General features: G+C 45.3%; 1 protein-coding gene across 4 annotated transcripts in view; it reads right to left on the bottom strand.

Annotated features, from left to right (window-relative positions):
- The window catches only part of RPAP3 (RNA polymerase II associated protein 3), a 280,511-nt gene that overhangs the window by 182,919 nt on the left and 80,399 nt on the right, over nt 1-17,193 (bottom strand). For all 4 annotated transcript variants that reach the window (XM_069629862.1, XM_069629864.1, XM_069629863.1 and 1 more), the window contains exons 6-7: nt 15,558-15,679; nt 7,273-7,343 (exon numbers count right to left, since the gene is read on the bottom strand). In XM_069629862.1, coding sequence (XP_069485963.1) covers nt 7,273-7,343; nt 15,558-15,679 — 193 coding nt within the window. The remainder of the gene's footprint in view (nt 1-7,272; nt 7,344-15,557; nt 15,680-17,193) is intronic.

Below are 17,193 nucleotides of genomic sequence, written 5' to 3'. Positions count from 1 at the left end.
ACAATGCTCTACTTACCCAAATACCTTGTTCTATTCAGGCACTTGCGGGTACACTCCTGGCACTTATCCCCCTCTCTTCGCTCCTGCACTTATTAACCACAATGCTCTACTTACCCAAATACCTTGTTCTATTGAGGCACTTGCGGGTGCACTCATGGCACTTATCCCCCTCTCTTCGCTCCCGCACTTATTAACCACAATGCTCTAATTACCCCAACCACCTTGTTCTATTCAGGCACTTGCGGGTGCACTCATGGCACTTATCCCCCTCTCTTCGCTCCCGCACTTATTAACCACAATGCTCTACTTTCCCAAATGCCTTGTTCTAGGTCAGGCACTTGTGAGTACACTCCTGGCACTTATACCCCTCTCTTCGCTCCTGCACTTATTAACCACAATGCTCTACTTTCCCAAATACCTTGTTCTATTCAGGCACTTGCGGGTACACTCCTGGCACTTATACCCCTCTCTTCGCTCCTGCACTTATTAACCACAATGCTCTAATTACCCCAACCACCTTGTTCTATTCAGGCACTTGCGGGTACACTCCTGGCACTTATACCCCTCTCTTCGCTCCTGCACTTATTAACCACAATGCTCTACTTTCCCAAATGCCTTGTTCTAGGTCAGGCACTTGTGAGTACACTCCTGGCACTTATCCCCCGCTCTTTGCTCCTGCACTTATTAACCACAATGCTCTACTTTCCCAAATGCCTTGTTCTAGGTCAGGCACTTGTGAGTACACTCCTGGCACTTATACCCCTCTCTTCGCTCCTGCACTTATTAACCACAATGCTCTACTTTCCCAAATGCCTTGTTCTAGGTCAGGCACTTGCGGGTACACTCCTGGCACTTATACCCCTCTCTTTGCTCCTGCACTTATTTACCACAATGCTCTACTTACCCAAATACCTTGTTCTATTCAGGCACTTGCGGGTACACTCCTGGACTTATCCCCCGCTCTTCGCTCCTGCACTTATTAACCACAATGCTCTACTTTCCCAAATGCCTTGTTCTAGGTCAGGCACTTGCGGGTACACTCCTGGCACTTATACCCCTCTCTTCGCTCCTGCACTTATTAACCACAATGCTCTACTTACCCAAATACCTTGTTCTATTCAGGCACTTGCGGGTACACTCCTGGCACTTATCCCCCTCTCTTCGCTCCTGCACTTATTAACCACAATGCTCTACTTACCCAAATACCTTGTTCTATTCAGGCACTTGCGGGTACACTCCTGGCACTTATCCCCCGCTCTTCGCTCCTGCACTTATTAACCACAATGCTCTACTTACCCAAATACCTTGTTCTATTCAGGCACTTGCGGGTACACTCCTGGCACTTATCCCCCTCTCTTCGCTCCTGCACTTATTAACCACAATGCTCTACTTACCCAAATACCTTGTTCTATTCAGGCACTTGCGGGTACACTCCTGGCACTTATCCCCCTCTCTTCGCTCCTGCACTTATTAACCACAATGCTCTACTTACCCAAATACCTTGTTCTATTCAGGCACTTGCGGGTACACTCCTGGCACTTATCCCCCTCTCTTCGCTCCTGCACTTATTAACCACAATGCTCTAATTACCCCAACCACCTTGTTCTATTCAGGCACTTGCGGGTGCACTCATGGCACTTATCCCCCCTATTATTGACCCGGAGCATGTTACTGACTTTGGTCTTTCCCTTCACCCTACATATTGCTCCACGAAATTACTGGTGTCACTGCAGGCATCTTATAACTCAATTTAAAATAAATAAAAAATACACTTTAATTTAGCAACCGCGAAAGAATGAAAGCTAAGTCGGCCCTTCCGAGCGGTAAATCTATGACCTGCAACTAAAGACAGACCTCTGCAATGGGCACTCACATACGTGCCAACATGCCACCATTCGGGAGATGCTAGCCCAGTTCCGGTTTAAACACTGCATTCTGGCATTTGTAGGCCCAGGTTTACAGTGAGGAAATGCAGAACTACAAGGCCCAGAATGCAAAATTAAAACCAGGCCCGGAGAGCCATCTCTCGAATGGAATAGGGGCATGTTAGCATGTATGGCTTAGAAAAGCCTTACAGGGCAGGGCCTCATCTTAGAGAGGCTACGAGGGACACATGCATAAAAAGAAATTAAATGATGTCCTTGTTATATGTTGCAAACTCTTCCTGTACAATAATCCGGGTGTCAGAAAACTACAGGAGTTTTTAGGGATTTATTTAGGACCTATGGACCAAATGCTGAAATGTACCAAAGACTGCCTGGAGAGGAAGGACTTTGCCACCAATATTCCAAAATGACCACTAGGCCTGTGTGAGGGCAGGTACTGATTCTACCCAGTTGGGGACTCCTAGCACCGCCTCTGAGACATAATAGCCATGTGCCCTCCATCACGTCAGGTGGGGGAGGGTGCCGGGAGGCACAGGAAGCGGGATGGGCGGAAGGGGAGGGTTCAGTACACTGATGTTATGTGAAAGAGTAAAGGTGTGTGTTCAACTACTCCAGTGTGTCAGCACCTTAAAGGGGCGCAGTGCAGGGGAACGAGTTTGGAGGTCCCAACCCGGGGGCCGTGAACCACATAGGAGGGCCCCGATGTAATGAGGCTACCAAGGGAGGCCCACAAACACCGGTAATGTTGAATAAAGCGCTGGGGAGGACTATCAGGCTCCATGAGAAATGCCAATGCCACCATTTGCAGAGTGAAGGAGCGTGTTGGATGGAAATGAGTCTATCCCACCCCCCTAGGTGCTTCCAAATAAGGCGAACACCATAGAAGTGTACATACAAGTGTAAAGACGCCAGAGGGGGGTGTCTGTACTTCTGGTCTCTATATGGTAGAGGAGAGGCACAGAGGACCCCAGCCAAGATTCTCTATTCGGTAGCTATGGTCGAGCAATCAAGGCCTAGCTTCTCAGGAGGTGATGCAGGCTGGTTCTTAAGTACAGTGTAGTCCCCAAGCACCCACAAAGGAATGTCCGCACACTGTATTGGTTAAAATACAGTCTTTATATAATTAATATTCAAAGGTATATACAATATCACAATAACGCACTGTGTGCTCGGAAAATCAACAATGGTAAATATATACAGTTCTAAAGTGGTACCACAACGATTATTAGATCTCATAAAAGTGCATGAACTATATGGTCAAAATGTCACACAGATCAATAAAGAGGAAACCAGCAGTAGAGAGAGGAAGGAAAGCAAGATGGTTGAACAATTGGCAGAATGCTGGCCCCGTACCACTAGACACAGTTCTGTGTGGAGATCCCCCCAATTGGGCAACCTGTAGGATAAAAATACAAGCCCAGTCCATATATTGTTCACACTAGACTTCCTAATAGTTCTGCAACCCCAAAGTACCTGGCGCTGTAGCGTTTCTCATTGGGGAATCGACGGCCCTTCTTGAGTGCCCTCCCTTTAAGGCAGGAGTCACGGGTCGAACGTCCGACGGAGAACAGGTTGAGCTACAACAGTGAAGTGGCAGCTTCATTCCTAGCGGTGCTCATTGACAGGGAAGCGTAAACGTCCTGCAAGGAAGAGGCGTGCGGGGCACCTCGTTGTCGATAGTTCTGGACCACAAAGAGTTTGAAGAACTGTGGCCCAGCAAGGGCGTCGAGTCGCCGCGTCTCTGTGGTCTTTGAGTGGCGGGAAACCCACTGGTGGATGCTCCTTGGCGGGTCGACGGTCAGGTCTTCTCCAGCAGGATACAGCGGCGACGATGCGGACGAGAGCGTCCTTGGATCAATGAAGTTCTTAGGCAAACGGGAGCACGGCGGCTCCAGTTGGCGACAGCGGTCATAGACAGTGGCAGACAACAGTCCGGGTGCTTCTCCTTGCGATTCCGCGGCGGTCGGCAGCCTGTCGAAGGTCTGTCTACCAGGGAGCTTTGGCAAAGATCAGCTGGTGCACGATGGTCCCTCTTAGCTCGGGAAGAGGGCGCCTTACCAGGTCCTCTCTGGGTTAGTCCTTGGAGGCACAGCAGCTTTCAGATTGCGAAGGAGAGCAACAGCAATTCTTCTTGTCCAGCAGGGCTTCAAGGTCAAGCTTCAGTTACTCCAGTTAGTCGTCGTAGTGGACTTCAGCTTCTGAACACGATTCCTAGCAGTGAGAGGTCCCCAGATATACTGTTGATCTCCCATTCATTCCGCTGGGTCACACTCAAGCATCCAATCACGGCGAAGGGCATTCATGCAGGCAGGCAGCCAATCAAGCACACAGTGCATTCAGGCCATTCACTTCTCTCCAGACACTCACAACAAGTTATGTGTATTGGGACAAGTACCGAGCCATTCAACACTCCACACTGCATTCATACCGGTTTCGGGCAGGGCTGTCTCAGTCATTGTGTCAAACACCAGATAGTAGACACCCACAACACAGAATGCATATTCGTCACACACTACATTCACCCAGGTCCCACCCACAGGCGTACCCACAACATACGGTCGTTGAGAAGGCTCCAGCCAGTCTGGTCAGCACTTCCCCACACTACCATATATGGAACTTACACCCAACAGCCAGTCAGGGGGAAGGGACAGAGTCAGGGCTTCCCGGGACTTCGGGAAGATCAAGGTAACAGGCGATGGAAGACAAGAGTCCATGGGGGCCATTTTGTCTCCATCGGGAATCTACCGATTCCAATGACAGGGCCTGGGCAACCCAAAATGGAGGACGCTCAGGGCACCAGTCAATTCAACACGTAGCTGCCACCAGCCCGTACCCTGCTCTGTGGGTCACAAACAGGTGCCCAAAAACATACACTAGGGGCACAGGGTTGCTGCCCTACCTATGGGTGCAATAAGGGTATCCCATGGGTCTGTTCACCAAACCAAGAGAGAGAGCTACACTGCCAGGAGTCTTACATGAACTCCTGCGCGGAAAACACGACAGAACACACGATAAAAAGCTGCAAAGGTCAAGGATACAGAGGCCCCGTCTCTCCGATGCATTTCCAGCATCACAAGGGTGGAGCAAACCGCATTACGGGGCACTATGTAGAGGCCATGCAGTGCTTAGATGCAAACCCGCGACTCAATTTTGTATTAGGCCCAGAAGGGATAAAACTGCAGGCCCACGTTGTTCCACAAGGCACAGCTTATATGCGAACACCCTGACTGCGCACAAGCCCTGTTCCCACGAAAGTCCATTTCCCTTCTTCCCTCCAATGTTGCGAATATTTAGTATCGTCTAAAAGAATGTGCTCTGTAAGAGCATGAGACAACACCAGGCTCTGTGCTGCTGGGTCCATTCATCTGCACTAAACTGCCATAAGGCCTCTAACCTCTACCCAGCCAGGGCGAGCCGGCCTCACACCACTGACTCTACCCCCACACCTTTGCATTCTCAATAAGCAAGAGACCCCCAGGTACTAACCCCCATAAAATGTCCACCAAAGGATCTATGCATGAGTGACTATTTATACAACAACAACACTCTTCCTGTTTAACACGAGGTACCAGGAGGGATAAATTACAGATCAAACCCAAAGGGGAGGGGGTGGGAGACCTTGAGTGCGGGAACTGTGGTATTAATGAAGTTCTGAATGTGTAGGTCAGCACGACTGTATTTTACCCTCCCTTCTCCCTGGCATCATTTCCCGTGCAGCCCAGGTAGGAAATCTGGAACCCATATTGCCACTAACAGAAGAGATCAACTGTATTCATTTTTTCTTCCTGGCAGGAGAGTGAACCAGGAAAGGGATCACTTGTAGGAAGTCCTAGCAGGCGAGTTTACCATGAAAGAAACAGTTGCTTTGAAGAAATGTGTATGTTGTAAAAAGGTGTTGTGGAAAGACATTGGTAACTTTATCATTCTGACAAACTGTTGCATCACCAAAGGTAGTTGGCTGTGCTATCCGGACAAAAGTATTCCATTGGAAGAATAATTGTGATATGCCAATATTTGCTTTGCATCCTGACAAAGACATTGCGCGGAGGAAAACACATGCCTTGGTTTATGAACTAGTGTTTTGTGAAAGAGACATTTGCCTTATCAGGAAGGATACTGTGGAGGAAAGAAATTGCTTTGTTTTTTGAACAAATGTCTGTGAACGACATTTACTTTATCAAGCGGAAAGACACAGTGGATGGAAAAGACATTTTGTGTTGAACTGAACAGAACTTGTTGAATCAGAATTTTCCCAAGGGTATTCCTGAATTGATCCAGGGGAAGCAAGCCCAACCCTGGTCACAAGGAGTACTTTCTCAAAAACTATAAGTTTGAACTTTTTCACTGTTTTGTTGAACTGGAGACAGACAATTATTCCTCATATGTGTTAGCGTGAGGGTCCGATGCTTTTTGGGCACTAGGTCAACTTTATTTAGTTTGCTAGGTAGGGACATTCTCGTTAGGATAGGGAAAGATAGCTTTTTATCTCAACTCTTTTTGATTTTAATAAATGGCAAACATTGTGAAAATGACCCTTTTGTGTCCGTCTCGCATTTCTGACCCCTCACAATGGGTATATCTGGACAATGGGGCGTATCGATCAGGGGCTTCATCACTTTAGGCGCATTCTCTCCAACATAGCCTAACTTCCTCTGCACTCAAAACCCCTCAAGGAAATTAGGGTGTAGATGCCATGCTCTGCCCTAAACTAAATATACCATTGGCTTGGCCCTGCAAACAAGGGACTACCAGCTCCATGCTATGTTCCTCAATGGGTGAGCGCCACATCCACAGTCATTACTAGGTCAGAAGGATAAATGCAGAAGTATGGGGACCATGCAAAAGAGTGAATTAAGACGCAGTTAGCGCAAACCTCTGATTCATGTCTGTTCTCGTTCCAAAAGTATTTCCAACTTTATTAGTTGGATCAAATAAATCTAAGAGTAAACTGTTTCAAGGGAGATTGCAACATCAATTTTACTACAGCATGTGTGGGAATCATGAAAATAGAAAGACAAGGTGGGAATTTAATATAGCCAGTGGTTGAAGTGTACGAAAAAGAAGTAGTGGAACTATGTTCCCTACCTGCCTGCCCTGCCTCCGACAAACTCCATCACCAAGCCTACCTTCCATGCGCAAACCAAACCCCCAAACACATGTGCATGCTGTTTAAGGGAACTTTCAGAGCAGTGCACTGAAGTGTAACTTTCAACTTCTTCCTACACTTTTATTTTAAAACAAAACCATTCCAGAACAGTTTCTTTTTAAAATATAAGTATAGGAACAGTAAAACTTAATAGAAATAAAGTAAAGGAGCACCGCTCCCAACCGCTTCAATCACTGAATCTATCATTAATATACACAAGGACTCTTTTCAAGCTCTTACCTGATCAATTTTCTTGAGTTCGTTTTGTGCTTCGGAGTTGTTTGGCTCAAGTTCCAGACATTTTTCATAATCTAAAATAAAGGCAATACATTCAGAACATTTCCAAAAACAATTTGGAAAGATTTCCAACAAAACCAAATTGGCCGTAGGAATGGCGGCTGAACTAGAGTTACTTCATCACAGTAGCACATAAACAGGTGGACATTGTTGGAACCCAGATATTTGACTCAAAATATCCATGTCCGACACAGGAAGACCATATCACCTCCCTAAGTTAAGGTGTGGGGGATAAGGCGCACACTTTTAATGCAGTTACTTTTAAAAGTATAAGGGGGTAGCAGCAACTAGATTTTTATTAAAGAAGACAAATATATGTTTTCTGAGCAGGACTTCTTTGTGAAAGTCCCCTCCTTCCTTATTGTCTTGGTCATGGGCTCTGTACACACCGGGCAGGTCTGACTGCGCTGGGGCAGTGTGTTTTCCACTGGAAAAGGGTGGGTTCTGTGAATGTGTGGGGGGAATGAACTTGGAGCGGAGTTTCGAGCAGGTAGTACTTTCCCTTGGATCAGTCACCAGACTTTCTGTTGATCCGTTCAAGGTGCAAGGCTTGATTTGACAGAAGAATCCATTTGGGAACACCCTGGGATGAACCCCCTTCCTCTGAAAAGATCCCAGGTTTCATGGACCAGTAGCAGGGCAATCTGTGGCATCTACCAATGTATATAATAATCTACTCCCATAGGAAGGAATACTTGTGGATTACAGACAATAGGCACCTGCTTCAGGATACAGGAATGCCAAATCCAGGATATTCGAGCTGCCAAAACATGTGAAACAGATTAATAAGTAAAAGAACAGTGATTTCTTGGTTTCTAAAGGTTCCTCCCTAAATTCAATAAGTTGGTGAGGATCTGATTGAGGTAGTAACAGGGATTACTGTTCTTCTGCAAATCACACTTTTGCATTATTTTGGATACTATTTTGAATAATATTTTACATGTGCCGTGTGTGAGAACATGGGTTTTTGGAGTTTTTCCTAGGTTTCGTTCTGTGAAGCAGTCTTCTGGCCAGTCTGCCTTGTCTTTCCGTGTGTTGACCAACAGGAATCAGAAGATATCAGAAACTATGAAGGATCAACCGGACTGTTAACTTGGCAAATAAACAGTGACAATCAAGAGGTTTCAAAAGGAGCATGAATTGATCAGGATTCCAGTATCAATGGAATGTACACTGCACTATAGATGAACTGTGGATACATATATAACAAACGTTCTTCAAGAGCCCTGAGGAAGAGCAGTGCTTGAAACACACGCAGGCTCCACGTAATGTGAAATATACAGGTTTTGAAAAAAAATTCATTTCAAATTTCAGAAAGAGCAAAAAGAGTGTTAGTCAAAATATGGTACTAACCAATTTAATGAATTTAGGGGGGGGTGTTTTGGAATCTAAGAAATTACTGTTTATATTAATCTCTCAAAGACCCAAGGGAAGTGTCTTTTCTTATGGATTCGTTGCGAAACCCTACGAATTTTACTAGCAAATAGTGCAGGATATGAGGCCTTTTCATCTCTGAATGTACTAGATTTAGAAGTGATGTTCACTGGAAGGAACAATAGTCTCTTGCTTGGTGGTAGTGAGGCAGATGAAGAAAAGAAATGGCTTCACGCAGAAACAGCGACAAAATTAACAGAATTAATGCTCAGAGGACGCATCAAAGCGTGCACGCCCTTCCTCTCAACTAACAGCTGCATCACCCTTGCGAGAGCTCTGATCTTGTTGAGACTGGATTACTGCAATGACCTTTTTGCGGGCACTAAGACCCAGAATATCAAAAAATTGCAGGTTATCCAAAATAACGCCCTGAGAGCAGCTCTCAATATTCCAAAAACAACCCACATTTCATCGATCAGTCGGAACACTCACTATTTACCTATACAAGAAAGAATCAACTTCAAAACACTCTCACTAACCCACAAATGGCTACATAAGCAAGCCCCTAAATACCTCATAGATAAACGCACGCCCAAATATTCCAACAGGCCTACACGCTCAGCCTTTGTGCACCGCCTCATCCCCCCACTATTCAAGCTGCAGAATGCAGGCGGCAGTAGCTTTCCAGTGGTAGCAGCCAAACTATGGAACAACTTACCAGTAGCTTTAAGGTCGGAAGCGGCGGTCCGTTGGAATTACGGTAGTGCGGCTCGACAAACCATCCCTGCTTTCTGTGCTTGCGGTGTTTCTGCGGGGTCATTTCCTCTAATCTGGCGTGGTCGCGCGGTGCCGGTCTGCCGCACGACTGGAGGCTGTGGTAGCTGCAGTGCCGGCTACTTCTGGAACAAGGGTGCAGAGACACGGTTGGAGCGGTGTATGGTGGCGGCGGGATTGCTCTGCCTTTTGGTCCTTGTCCCTCACGCTGGGTATGTAGACCTTTGTACTCTGGCTCGTACATTGAGTCGGTGCCGCTACGACAATCATCAAGCAGCAGGCACGTCTATTGGCGTCGCTTTCCCAGGCTGCAGCTAAATTTGACTGTAAAGTCTGCCAACTGCCTCTGCTTCTTAAGTGGGCACCTTTTTTGCTATTAATAATGCCTTCCCGTTTTTTCGGTCATGAAGCCAAAATTGAAATTGAAGGACCCGGTGCTTTACTCCCAAGCCACCTCATCCCTGCATAAGAGAGATCGGGTGTCTGTCGTGATCCTTAGCTCTTGTAGGAGAGGGCATGATCGCGCTAAGCGAACTGAGGCACTTCCTGATTCAAGGAACTCTAGTGTTATGCCCTCCGTAACCCCCACTAATGGCTTAGAGCCGGCTCAAATCTTAAGGAGCCCAGCAACTAGGGACCATGAAAAAAACATTATGTACAGTACAGGGGGCAGCCAGTTCCAAATATCCCCGGCTAATTGTGTTAAACCGCTCTTCTCCATCCTACTGGCAACTCCCTGTCGGGTAGTTGAGGTGGCCACTGTTAACCATGCTTCTCCACTGGCCCTAGCAAGTAATGGGGTCTTGCCAAACTATCCTTCCTGCATCTTTACCCCTGGTGGAGGGGTCTGTTAAACCCAACCTTGCCTCTGTGTCAGACCCATTGGTGGGTTTTGAAATAACATCCTTCCCAGGGCCTTGGAGGTCTTGGACGGAGACACTCAAAGAGCTGACGAATTGCCATACCTCCCAGGATTTCGATGCATGGCTAGTGTCTCTCGATATTTCCGCTGAGATTTACCATGCTCATGCCCTTGCCAATGGCCTTCAAGCAGCCCATATCCTATCTATGAATCATCAACCTCCTTGTATGGTGAATTCTTCATCTCAAACAGTCTTGCCCTTTATGGGGGTTACTCACCATGTGCACATTTTAGCAGTCTCTCAAGATGGTTTCAGACCCGAGGCTCTGCCCCTGATGAAGTACCTCCATTACTCCGCTCTGCCCACAGTGGGGTGTACCATTGCGCCTGTGGAAGGACGCATAGATGATCCTTGTGAGCCTTCGAAGCCCTGACAGGCTAACAATGATTCAGCGTTTAAAAAAACTAAAATGCCAATCCCCAAAGATGACTATTAAAGATTTGGTTATTGATGACAGGAACTTTATTATCACTAATGTCACGAACCCCATGCAGAGAGAACCCAGAGATGCTCTTTGCAATAAAGTCCTTGCTTGGCTTTGTGCAAGATCCAGACCTGGGGTTGTTCGATGCTCCGTCCTGAAGTTCTTGCGCAGGATGGAACCGGACGATTGGTACGCCCAGTGGAATAGGGATTGTATTGAGGTGGGGTGCGGAGTTAGTACCCTGCTCCTCTACCTGACATTATGCAAATATTTGCCCATGGGCTCCTCGAACCTTGGACTCGTAGTCTAACCCCTTTGGCTGCCTGATATAGTGAACCTCTGGTCACTCTTGATTTTTTATATTGTTCCTTTATGCTGTGTTTTCTGCTCTAAATGGTTGCGTTTTTTTCATTTACCAGCTTTGCCTTTTCACCAATGTTTTTATTGTATGTATGTTTGTCTTCTTTGTAAGCGTTTTGGAGGCCCATGGGCAAAAGACGCACTATAAGAAATTTTAATAAATAAATAATAAATCAACCTCTTATTGGACCTTCAGAAAACACCTTAAAATATGGCTATTTGCACAGGAGTTACTAAAATAACTGCACAAACCTACCCCTCAACTAAGCCACAATCTACAGAGCACCACCTTACCTATGTAACTCAAGAACTACTGCATTTTTCATCTTTCAACTGTAACTCTGTAACCTAGTAAGTTTAAGTAACTGAACAACCACTGTATCTGATGTCACCTGTGCAACCTTGTAACCATGTAACTTGCGTAACTGTGTAACCTTTATATACCAGTATGAAATCTGTAACACCATCTTTGTTTACTGCCAAGAACAGCGCCTAGATGCCTTCGGGCTTGGTGCGCTACATACATTGCAAAATAAATAAAAATAAATAAGCAGTCTCAAGGATGTTCGATGAATGTTCAGTTGGTTTAAGTGTCATTCATAGCAGTAGGCCTCTAGCTCCACATAATACCAGCCCTCAGTCATCCGGTGCTCCCACCGCTGTGTCAAGCAGTGCAGCTCTAGCAGGACGGCACTGTCAGGGAACATAGGGGTGTTGGAAGGCGTGTAACCTATTTGGTCCCACCGGGTCAGGGTGAGGAAGCTCTGAGGTTAGTTGAGAAAGCTGGAATAAGCAGATCCCAGCAGTTCAACATCAAACTGTGACCTTGTGCAGATTGAATAACACAGCTTCTAAAAACCCCTCTTTGGTTTCTTTGGTTTCTTTGGTTTTAGGTTGCTTATCTGTGGTTTGGGGCTTGTTTCAGCAATTGACAAAAGGGGTTGGTAAAGATTCCCCCATCTTACAAAAATATCTGAAGCAGTGCGCAGCCCACCTACCAATATAAATTGAGCATCCTTTCAAACATTGTGCGAAAATCCATTCATTAGGTTGTCCACATCCAAACTTTCCTGGCCCCCTTCCAGGGCTAGCATAGTAGGTGGATTTGGCTTTGAATCGCATAAGAAAGAAAATACTTTTATGTCTTTCTTTTGAATAACTTGGATAGTCCCAGTGTTCTGGCAACAGTAAAACTTTTTCCAAAGCCTCACTGAAGATTGCAACTCATTTATTTTATTTATTTATTGGGCATTTGGAAGGCGCTTATACATCAAGTAAATTGTTTCAAAGCGCCCACAGGGCAACGGGGAGGGAACATGGGAATGATAATCAAATAAAGCAAAGAACGATAAAGGCAGACCTATTAGGCCTTGTGAGCATTCAGAAAATATCATGTCTATATGGCTACCATGGAAGGGGTTCTGAAAGAGTGGCCCAGAGTGTCCCTGGGTGAGTGCTCACCCAGACAGTGTGCCAGGGCTATAGGTTGGAAGCAGCTAGCTCTAGGTTTGGGTTTACAAGGCTACATCACAGTGTAGCCAGCTGGCATCAAATGGCAGCCATTTGCTCTCTGAGCTGGAGCAAAATGACTGCCTGGTGTTTTAGAATACTGGTGTCTAGTCCATTGTCCTTGTGTTTCTTCTTGTAAGTGTTTCATGCCTCGTACGGGTGCCCCTGGACGAACGTAATCCAATTCTAGCTGGTTCTGTGTCTGACTGACACCTAAATTCACATGTGAAAAAAACACTGAGGCTGGCCTACAACTGTTGGGAGGCTGTCACATTTCCAAAAAGGTGCCCGAGTGGTGATTGGTGGGAGGGGCAACCCCCTCACAAGCCCCCCCAGCCCTGCAAGGTGTTTATCTGTGAAGGCAACCAAGCGCCAGTCTATCACCTGGAACTGCTCTTGTGTACAAGATGATGACACTGCAGATGGTCCATGATGAAAGCTCTGTTGATGGACACTTGATTCTTCCGAAGGTTGAAGCTCTACTCCTTTTCATCAAGAGGAAATCTGCTTCAGTGGACTCCTCCTCTGCGGTTTGGTTTTGGGTGCTCCTCTGATATTCCTGGACCATGTGTATGCTGAAACCAGAAGTGGGAGCTCAATTGTGTTGCTGAAGGCAGTCCTGCATTAATTATGTGTCCCCAAGTGTTTTTCCCTCCCAGGAAGAGGCAGCCTAGACCTCTGAACCAGTTCTTCTCCTGAGGGAAACTCCTTTGTCCGGTCATGGAACGCCAAGTCCTGATTGAGGCATCCACTTATCAATCCCAATGAGTCCGTATTGGATTAATTTGCTGCTGATGTTCAGTCCACCGGGGGTCCATCCATGTAGCCCTTGGCCTGGGGAACCGTGAGCTGTGAAACAATCTATGTCATACCTTCCCTATGCACCCAGAGCCCCTGGACCTGTTAATACTCCAGCAGCCCTATCTGTAAGTGGGTGGTTTTAGGACTCCTGCTCCATCTCTTGTCCCACTCTTCAGTTCCTTGGGGATGTGTTGTAAGGCATTCCTCCTGGGCACTGCAAGCACAACTCTTTCTGCATCAAACATGTGGATTTGCTTCTGCAATCTTCCTTCCATGGCCTTTTTGTGCATTCAGTTTTGTTCTGGACCTCCTCTGCAGCTCCTTGGCAAAGTTGCTACGGACATACTCCTGTTACCCATGGGCAAACTTCTATGACGCCTTAAAGTATCTGAAGATTTATTTTACTTACCTGTAAAGAATAGTATAATACTTGTTTGCATTGTCGTCTTGTGACCCTTAGGGGGACTGGATTAGTTTTGAGTATTTACATCCGACATATACATTTCCTTTATGCACAACTTGTACATTTTCAGCAGTATACTGTGTTGACATTCCTTTATTGTGCGATTATGTGAGTGTAAACTGTACTTTACTAACAGAGCGGCGCCTGGACCGTTTTACCAGCTGCCATTGTGAGAATCAGGGAATGCCATGCCTACTTACAACAGTTGGAACTTCCTAGACCCTCAGAGGCCTTTTGTAATATCTTCCCAACAAATCCATCTGATTCATATACTCCCCAGATCTAGACTTGGCCCCCACCCAGGCTTCCTGGGCACTTAGTATCCAAGACATACATGGAGACATCAGCACCCTTTCAAAGAAAGTCGAGCTAAGCTGCAATACACCTTCAGATTTTCAAAGTCAAGCGCTCCACACAGGATCTGTGACAGCAAATAGGTGGCACTACCAAATTGGTAATTTACTTCAAGGCTCGGGGCACTATCAGCGTAGCACGGCTTCCACAATCTCTGGGGTTCTCTCTGCTTACTTGGAAAGGTTGCTATCTGAGGAGAATCAGGAATAACATTTGGTCACCCAACCTTGGGAGGCGGAAGGCCTCCAGGTTAGCGCAGCACACACAGCTTCACCCACAGCGAGGCATTGGATGCAGACCCACCGGTGAAAATGGTACGTGCACCACATCAGGCCAATCAACTATTCAGATTTCCTACCTCTTACGCATGAAGGATCAGAAATCTGGGGATTATATGGGATCAGGCTCTATCCTTCTCTTCTCTGATTAATGAGGTCTCCAGAACTGCATTTTGTTTGCTTTCGGCTATTGAAAAGAGGCTTGGCCTTCATTCCTAAAGGAAGTTGGCGTCTGGTTACCGGAACCTTCATCAATTCCTACATTGACTATGGGAACGCTTTATACGAAGCTTGCAAAAGATTCAAAGAGCAGCAGTACGGCTTATTTTCCAGCTATCTAAAGATACACCCATCACATCCTTTCGGCAACACCTTCACTGGCTTCCAGCCCACAGAGGATGCAGTTTAACATCCTCTGCTGGGTCTCCAAGAGCAGACGTGGGTGGTCTCCGCCTTACTGGACTGTGCTGCTGAAAAGGCATCCACCTGTAAGGTGCCTAAAATCAATGCATAGTAATTTTCTGGTAATCCCCCACACCCATTGTTTATCTGCCTGAGGAGCTAGGTAAGGCTGACATCTTATTGTTCTGAAAAGAAACCTCAAAACCTTCCTTTTCTGCAGATCACCCGGTTCTTTCTATTAAAATCTCACCCAGATACATGGTCTCCTGTCTGGTCCCTCAAGATTAGTGCATAACAAATGTGCACATCCAACTACAAACTGGATGGTACATCATACAGTTGCTTTCTTAATTATTTACTACACACATTACACATTTTAGCATGCGAGGAAAAGGACTTGCCCAGAATGCAATGACTTATTTATGTTCAGGATTCTCTTTTTTTTGCCAACTCCAATTAGGATTAGAAGACAGGTCTCATAGTTCCAAACTCATCAACTCAGCCACTCCATCATGCAACGAGCCAGAGGACCCCAGGTTGCCTTCTAAATTCATTCAAAGACTTACCTTCTTTTGCGCCTGTTAGGTTTTTTAAAGCTAGCCGACAAGATCCTCTCCTAGAGTAGGCCTTGGCATAATTCCTGTTTAGGGCAACAGCTAAATTGCAATCAGATTCCGCCACAGCGTACCTGTAAAAGGGGAGACGTTTCAAACAGAACATGTGCGATTAGGTGTTATATGGCATCTACATTTCTCTCCCGCAAAATCAGTTAAAATAAAAGCCACGCAAGTTTCTAACAGTATAACTTAAACGAAAAGAAAAACATATTTCAACACTGAAACACACATGACAAAACATATCTGATGTAGAGCATAACAGAATATACCTGTGAGATACAGAATAGAAATATCCTGCGACTCAAGAGGGTCGTGAGAGCAGGGGGGATAGATTGCACATTCAAGAGCAGCAGGGCTACAACAGGGTGCAACATTTGTGGGAAGGCCGGGTGATTCTGCAGGGAGTTTATTTTTACTTTTTTTTTTTATTTTTTTTTTAATTTGATTTGGCTGATAAAATCAACCTTTCAAATATATAAAAATAAACTTACAATGTACATTTTTATCAATTCATTCATTATTTAAAACAACAATCAAAGTATAAAATAGCTCAATTAACCAAGAATCACAATCTATACAACAAACTTGATATATTATAATATAGGAAATGATCAGTCGATTTCATTGTGGTCATTGGGTAAAATAGCATTTAAATATTGTATTATTGCAATTCTAATAACCAGTTTTGAGCTTCTAAATAGTCTGATCCAAATATCATTTTCATTCATAGGGACATAAGCACATAATAAATCAGTGAAAAAGGAGTTTCTTAGTGTAATTAAAGCTGGGCAGCTCACTAGCAAGTGCTGCAAAGTTTCAGAGAGGTCTATGTTTTCACAGAATCGACAGTAATTTAATTGTTTCGGAACCATCCCTCTCCTTGCCATTATTTCCCTTGTCGGCAATAAATTAAACCCGAACCGTAGATATTGGTGTCTAATATCTGGCGCGGGAAATTTAACCAGGTAATTTGCCATTGTGTGTAGCCTTTTTTGCCCAAACCACTGTTCGTTAAAATCTTTATAGGTGGAACATTTGGCAGTATTACATATCCAGTCATACTGGAATAGCTTTAACTTGGCTCGATCAGGGTTTATGAGAAGTGTCTCAAGGGATATAGTTGCATCTGCCAGAGCGTTCAGTACACAAGTTCGCCATTTGGATGGAAAAAAGTCTTGCGAGCCTGCAAGATGAAACGCAACTGTGCTTAAGATGTTATTGTTTGCTAATCCCAGTAAACATTTTCTAAATAGTGCACACATTTTCCACAATAATTGAGTGAATAGCGACACTAAACCCATCTCAAAACGAATCATGGGGAGTGGAGCACAATTCGGGAGTTTCAAAACAGATCTCCAAAATTGTGCTTCACATAGATCCCACGTGTTTCTCCTGAGGGGCAGTTTGGTATCAACTCCATATAGTAAGATTGGAACTACTTTTGCTTGATAGGAAGCCATAATGTGACTATATGAAAACTTCCTATATTCATACACAAGTATATTAGCCTGTGATTTCAGCGTTTCTAACTTCAAATTCAATTTTACAATATACGCTTTTTCATTTAGAGTGTTAAAGATGGTTA

This window comes from Ambystoma mexicanum, chromosome 12 (genome assembly GCF_040938575.1).
Source record: "Ambystoma mexicanum isolate Mex_15411 chromosome 12, UKY_AmexF1_1, whole genome shotgun sequence".
NCBI classification, from domain to species: domain Eukaryota; kingdom Metazoa; phylum Chordata; class Amphibia; order Caudata; family Ambystomatidae; genus Ambystoma; species Ambystoma mexicanum.
The sequence above is the reverse complement of the archived record's forward strand: the minus strand, read 5'-3'. Positions and strand labels throughout refer to the sequence as shown.